This window comes from Hippoglossus hippoglossus, chromosome 15 (genome assembly GCF_009819705.1).
Source record: "Hippoglossus hippoglossus isolate fHipHip1 chromosome 15, fHipHip1.pri, whole genome shotgun sequence".
NCBI classification, from domain to species: domain Eukaryota; kingdom Metazoa; phylum Chordata; class Actinopteri; order Pleuronectiformes; family Pleuronectidae; genus Hippoglossus; species Hippoglossus hippoglossus.
This window is the reverse complement of record NC_047165.1, coordinates 13,359,819-13,367,246: the sequence shown is the minus strand read 5'-3', so window position 1 is coordinate 13,367,246 and position 7,428 is coordinate 13,359,819. Positions and strand designations below refer to the sequence as shown.

Genomic DNA, 7,428 nt, shown 5'->3' with positions numbered 1-7,428 from the left:
CTCTGTGTGTGATGTTGTATTAGCTCAATACATATTGATGATTCCCAATAAATATCATAACCATTGTCTGTAAATAAGTTACATAAAACAGTATGGGCATATACTGTGGGCATATATTGACAGTAGCTGAAAATAACTAAATTCCTTACCTAAGTATTTCTATTTATATCTACTTTATATGACACTGTAATATGATGTTATAATTCTTGCAGTCAAATGTCGGATTAAGACAAAACAAAAAAATGTGATGAGTTTAATAAAATCCAATGCAGATACACACTGTTGTCAGATTATTAGGAACACCTGCTTAAAGCGAATGCACTGTAAATCCATCCATCATGAAAGTTGTAATCAGATGATGTTGAAACTATAATAAAGAAATATTGATTCACACGTATGACCGTATGTGCTGTTCAACTTTAATGCATCAGACAGAGTTGTATCTTGTTGATTTGCATGGGGTGGACAAAATAATAGGAACACCCGTCAACTTGGAGTTTAGCTGCAACACAGACATTCTCATTAAAATGATCATACAGTTAAATTGTAATAGATACTTTATTGTTCCTGAGGGAAATTAAGGCATCCAGTAGCACAGTCAACAGTCAAACACAAGAGCGCAAGAATAATAAAAGGTCAAAATCAGTCAAGAATAAGTTTACTGCAGTGAGATGAGAGTCTAGCCACCAGAACTACTACACAGCTGTCACTGTAAAGAAGTGCGTTAATGGAGATATTGACAATACAAATATTTTAAGTATAAGGTGATTGAAAGACACAAGCAACCGAGGGAGAGTATTGAAGCCAAATATAAATACAGATTTAAAGATAAATAACTGAAGCTTTTCAAAGTTATGCATTAGACTAACATAGCCTGTACAATTATGGTACAGCAGATGTAAGTGTATTTAAAAAAAAAATACAAGACTAGAGATATAAAATATATAAAAATCATATAAAGATAAACATTGGTTTATAATTATAAACTGAACATTATAACCCACATGAGGAAGGATTCTTTGCAGGATCTGTGTATTACACTGCACTGATAGTAGCTAAGTGTTCCTAATAAACTGAAAAAGACAGTGTGTTCGGTTTGAGTCAAGAAATAAAACACACGAATAACACGTATGATCGTTGTGTGTGGGGGGAAATATTGATATCCAGACATTTTGGATGAAATGACTTCAACCTTGTCTGTCGTGACTTGAGAACTACAAACGCTCCCATGATTCCACGTCGACTCCCTCGCGCTGTGCGCTCACTCTTGGCGCTGCTGCTAAGCAACAAGCATTCGCGAGCTACGATGCTAGCCAGTAACCTGGTTAGCTCCGCTCTCAGCGTAGTTAGCGCATACGCAGGCTCGCGGACAGACAGTAACGCGGACTGATAAGTGATTTCCATCCCGTAAACGTCCCCGAGGTGACTCACTCGTCGTCGTTAACCAAACTCTGTGTGTCGTGTAGACGCGGAGAAGCCGAGCTCTGTGCAGACATTAGCTAGAGACCGTTAGCAGGTGTAGCAGAAGGTTCTGTACTCTGGGAAAAGACGTGGCTAACCCTTAGCTAGGTAACCTTAGCCCAGGGAGGCACCGGCGTCTCCTCTCGCCACAGAGACGAGCAGGGGGCGGCTGGAGGTATGTGATTGCGGGTTAGCCGGCTGGTTAGCTCGTCTAATGCTGGAGGACACCCGGAGGAGTCTCAACGTGATTTTACAGGTAAGAACCCGCTCGCTGTGTGGGGTTAGAATCCCCCAGTTCCTCCATCGGGTTCAGCGGGGCTGCACCAGCAGCTGCACGGCGCTTCAAGCTGCTGTTCAACAGGTCAAGTCTTGACCAAGGCGAGTCTGGTTCGGGCTTAAAAAGCCCAATGAAAAGTTTGCTGAGACTTAATTCCACTGTTAGACTTTGGAAATGCTGCCCTACGTTGACCATCATCCATCCTATGTAGAAACGAGTTCTTCTCATGGTATTGTGAAATAGTTATATTCTCCTTGTGCCCTAATTCATTGGCTTTAACAGTGTCCCAGGAAGGACTCGGATGTATTCTCTTCTACAGAATGTGTTCATTTACATGTGCATATTAATAAGATCTAAAAGACAGTGTTATAGTTCAGATTCTCTCTTATGTCTTTAATGTATATTCATATGATTTGATTGAGATGTGAAAGAACTGCAGATGTATAACTTAGGAGTTAAGAAGTCGAAATAACCAGGGGGCCTCAGTCTTCACTCAACACGAGTGATGCAGAAATGATCTGTCAATGTGAAATCTAAATTTAAAGTATATAGTTTCCTGTAAACTGAAAATGTATGAATATATATAAGATAATGTAATTGCAGCCACATCAGGGATCATGGTGGCAGCTGATCGGGAATTACTATTACAACCAGGTTGTTTAGATATACAGTATTATTATTGAATACTACTGGCAATACCACTATCATTACATTTGTCATTACTCCTCCCTTCATCTCTGTCAGATATTTTCTTTTGTATAAATACTTGAAACATTGATAGACTTCTTTATTTATGTTAGACACTGTATTTGCTCATGAATGTTGTTATTTTGCACACGGCATCTATTGTACTTCTGTCCGTCCTGGGAGAGGGATCCCTCACTTCTGACTCTGAGGTTTCTACATTTCTTTTTCTCCTGTTAAAAGTTTTCTTTTGTGCAGTTTTTGCTCACTCTAGTTGAGGGTTAAGGGCAGAGAATGTCACACGCTATGCCCTATGAGGCTAATTGTGATTTGTGAGTATGGGCTCTACAAATAATATTAGATTTGATTGATAGTATAATAATATAGGATCATATTCCATATTTTTGCCTGCATGGTCTAACAACTGCTGCATCATGCAGCTCAGTGGTGGTTAATGAATGTCTTCTGCTGCAATAAATATTATGACTCAAATCCAGACAGGCTGTTGGAACATACTCACACAGTAGGTTGCCACTGTCCACTGGGAACAGCTTTCTCACAATATTTTGTTTAGCGTCGCACTCAGCAGCTCCACACATGTCACTGTAGACGGGCCAGTTGCTATGTGGAGTCTGCCGCTCGCTGTGCTAATGGAAGAATAAACACATTGCACAGTCACTCCCTGTAAAATTAACAACGCTGTGTTCAGATTGAACACACAAAAATAATAGTTTGAAGAACAATCCCAGTCATTGTGTATATAAGGCCATCTTTTGCAGTGTAACTTCTCCATTATATAATTCTTGTCATTATAAACAAACATTTTTTACTGTTGGCCAAACAGAAGAAGCAATTTCTTTATACTCCAGTTATTTGAAATCTTGTTCTTTTTGACATATAAACATCATAATAGTTGAGATATAAAATGAATCAATAAAATAAATAAACATTTGTTGCAGCCCCAGTAATCTGTTATATAAAGGTGCTACATTTTGGATTGTACTGGAGAAAAAGTAAGTTTGAAGAATAGTACTACCTTCCCCTACCACCTTTTATATAACTAATTTAGTCATGGCTTGTTTTTGGTGGTTAATATCTAAAGTTGTGCCTCACATTAATCAATGTTTTACACTGTCAGGTGGTATATGTGTCCACTTGGCATCACTAAAACTACCCGGGCAGAGTGGAACTGAGAACCAGCCAGACGTCGCCACCATGTTGGAGGAGGACATGGAAGTGGCCATCAAAGTGGTTGTGGTTGGCAACGGAGCCGTTGGCAAATCCAGTATGATCCAACGTTACTGCAAAGGCATCTTCACCAAGGACTACAAAAAGACAATCGGAGTGGACTTTCTGGAAAGACAGATCGAGTAAGCAACTGGTTTTAGTGTTTTTTGTTTTCTCTAAGATTGTTAAAAATGTTACAGTCAACTACTGCAAATTCATGAAAAAGTATGTTTTTAGTTGACAGTAATTAGTATCGCAAAAGGTTACTTTAATGAGGAAACAGGAAGATAATATGTTAGTTACTCTGAATTACAGAGCTTGCAAACGTACACAAATATTACAGAATAAACCACTGTTCTGTGCTGGGTAGGAGATTGTTATCCTAACTACAGCTTATCAGATACTTTTCCCTCTTTACCTGCTCATTATTTTAGTGTCAATGACGAAGAGGTCCGACTAATGCTTTGGGACACAGCTGGGCAGGAGGAGTTTGACGCCATCACCAAGGCCTATTATCGTGGTAAGGCCCCCGCCACTCTGACAAACTATAACTGCTCACTGTGCTCAGGTTAAGTCCCAGATTGTATGGTTCACTGGTTGCACGGCATTCAACCAAAACAAAACACACACACACACACACACACACACACACACACACACACACACACACACACACACACACACACACACACACCCACACACACACACACACATAGCACTGAAAACAATGAAGTGAATCTCTAATGGGACTGTTGTCATGTCTACACTGTTTTTACATCCTCACGGAAGGTGGATTAGGTATCATATATTAGAGATGGATATAAAAAATAATTTAAGGAGTTAACTTGAAATTGAATTGCTGTCTTATTGCCCCATATTCCAGGTGCACAAGCATGTGTGCTGGTTTTCTCTACCACCGACAGGGAGTCTTTTCAGGCTATCGACAGCTGGAGGGAGAAAGTGGAAGCAGAGGTTGGAGACATTCCCACAGTTCTAGTGCAGAACAAAATCGACCTCCTAGAAGAGACTGTTATAAATAAGTAAGTTTTTTTTTTTGCAAAAGAGACAATGAAAAAATAAAGGACAAGGATATTGAATTAATGAAATGTAATTTCTTTGCTTGAATTATAGTGAGGAGGCAGAAGGTTTGGCAAAAAGACTCAAACTGAGATTTTATCGCACTTCAGTAAAAGAGGACCTTAATGTTAACGAGGGTGGGTTACTGACAATGTGGACAACTGGTTTTATGCAATTGAAACCTTCTGAATGTTACTGACACACTTCTTTTCCTTTCTGTTTAGTTTTTAAATACTTAGCTGAAAAGTATCTCCAACGACTCAAGCAGCAAACAGCAGAGGAGACAGATGTGGTCCATTCAACAAGCAATAAAATAGGTAAGAAATGTCATGTTTTATGTTGCAATTTAAGGTTTAAATTGCAAGGTGACATTACTCATAAATTGTTATTTTCCCAAAGGTGTTTTTAATACCACAAGTAGTAATGTCAGCAACCAGAACTCCAGCAACGGTAGAGAAGTCATCACTTTGCGACCTAACAAACAACGGACCAAGAAGAGTAAAAATCCTTTTGGAAGTTGCAGCCTACTCTAGATAGAATCCTTTTAATTTTAGAGCCCGACTATTTGTTTCTCAGACTGGATTGGACATTGTTGTATTCATTAAGAGACCAAAGCCCATACAGACTGGGAAGTACTACTCTACACTACTTTAACAATCTGATGTTTAATCTGAATCCCCTCATTGATGGCTGAATTTCTTTTGGTTAAACCTTGGATATCCACCAATGGTCTGCACACAAAACCTGTTGATATTTGTACACTCTGGGTAACAACTAGAGCTGAAATCCCCTCAAAAACCAGAGATATGTCTGTGAGTGATTGTGTTTTTTTTCTTTTTTAATATATAACTCGATATACACGCCTCTCATCAAAATACATAACAGCAAATGTTGCACTCTTGCTCCTGGTCGCCCATTCATGTGTTTGACATTTGAAGCGTACAATATGTTTGCATGCATCGTAGAAGATAAACAGATTATTTTGTACCATATTTTTCTAACTGTCAACAAACTATGGCTCAGACTATGCTGTTTATTGTGGACAAAACACTCTGGAATCCAGAATTAATTCTATGTGCAGAAGTATTTTTGTACGAATCACATTAGTGTTGAGTGATATTTTCACTGAAGTGTTGACGTTGTGCCAAAATGTCCCATTTTCTGAGCTGTAGTTTAACATTAACACTGCAACGACTTGGATGTAACATGAAATGAATAGAATGTGCTCCTATGTATAACCAAATATCAATAACTATTGTCACAAAACAGTCCTGTGTGTCTGCTTACAATCCACGTATTTAAAAATGTGTTAACTAAGACTAAATTATGGGTTGAATTCATGATTCTCTGCTATTTGAGGTCATTATACATCAATTTGCAATCTGTTATGGTTCTATGTTTCAGTTCAGTTGTTTGCATTTTACATATTCCATATTTAACTGACCTTTTCTTTAACGTTAGTATAGCTTTGCCTATGCAGGGTTTATATATTTCGCCGTCACTACATTTCTAACATTTCAAACACTAAACATGTTACAAGTGTTATTTTTATTTTGGTGGTTTGGCCTCATCCTATCAGTTACTACTTTTTTTTATTATTATCATTCTGCTCATTTTAATGGGATGAAAGGGAGAAGGATCTGGAATACAGAAAGAATGAAGAGTGAACAGTGAGGTGTCTTGAGCAGAATGTGAACCCTTGCTCTCTGATGGTGTCAGAGATGTTCCGATACCATTTTTCTCTTCACACTACCGATTCCGATACCTGGACTTTGCGCATCATCCAATACCAAGTACTGATCCGATACAGGTGCATAAAATAACAAACGTAAAAAAACACTTGTATAACAGCTGTATGCTTCCAACCATGTATGGAAGTGATGATTGCTGTCGTTGTACGGCTTGGCTCAGGTTAAACCGTTTGAAAAACAAATACATAGAGAATGAATGTCATATAACTTATTTTACCATCTAGTTTGAAAGTCATAACTGACAAGAACACAAATAAATAGATATACAGGAATATGCAACTATTGCTTCCTTCAAATTGCTCGAAATGGAAGCCTAGCATGCGTTTCATGTCGCCATGTGGGACATGTTAGCTAGCTGTGGCTAATGCTACACTACCAGTAATCACTTCTTTTTGGCTGCTCTAAAAACAGTATTAGTGGCAGTACAGCGCAACTGCTGTTTTGGGGCAGACAAGATAGAGTGATTTCCAGGAAAAGAAAATTGCAGTTTAATAAGGGGGGAACTAATATATTTTGAATACGTGGTAAAAGAACGGTACTTAGATTTGCGTCCTTGCTGATGCTCAATCCTGCAGTATCTGAGGCATTCCCGATGCTGGTATTGGAACATCTCTTGATGGTATTACCAGAACCACGAGCATCAGGGCTGGATATGTTTCTGCTGGAGTGCCTCTGGTGGCCTGAATATGCAAGATATTCCAGTTCCTTCTCACTAAACCAGGATACTCCCAATCTCATATTCAGTCCCCCGTACAGTTGTGAACTGTTAATTATTGCCTTTCAGTAATTTGGTTTTCCAAAGATCATTTTCTGAAAGCTACTAATTTACCAAGCACAAAGAAATACGTGGCAATGTAGAAAAGTCTTATATTAAATCTTCTTTATAAAAATTATTGAAATGTCTTTATTAAAAGTATTTTAAATGGAATATGAACATCTTTGTGGGTTAAC

At 38.4% G+C, this 7,428-nt stretch overlaps 1 protein-coding gene across 1 annotated transcript; it reads left to right on the top strand.

Annotated features, from left to right (window-relative positions):
* The first annotated feature begins 1,229 nt into the window (after positions 1–1,229).
* On the top strand, positions 1,230–6,663 carry rab23 (RAB23, member RAS oncogene family). Its single transcript, XM_034608579.1, has 7 exons — positions 1,230–1,717; positions 3,561–3,792; positions 4,084–4,169; positions 4,533–4,689; positions 4,781–4,863; positions 4,951–5,043; positions 5,126–6,663. The coding sequence occupies exons 2-7, from the start codon at positions 3,638–3,640 to the stop codon at positions 5,257–5,259; spliced, it is 708 nt and encodes a 235-aa protein (XP_034464470.1). The 5' UTR covers positions 1,230–1,717; positions 3,561–3,637; the 3' UTR covers positions 5,260–6,663.
* Positions 6,664–7,428: the final 765 nt, after the last annotated feature.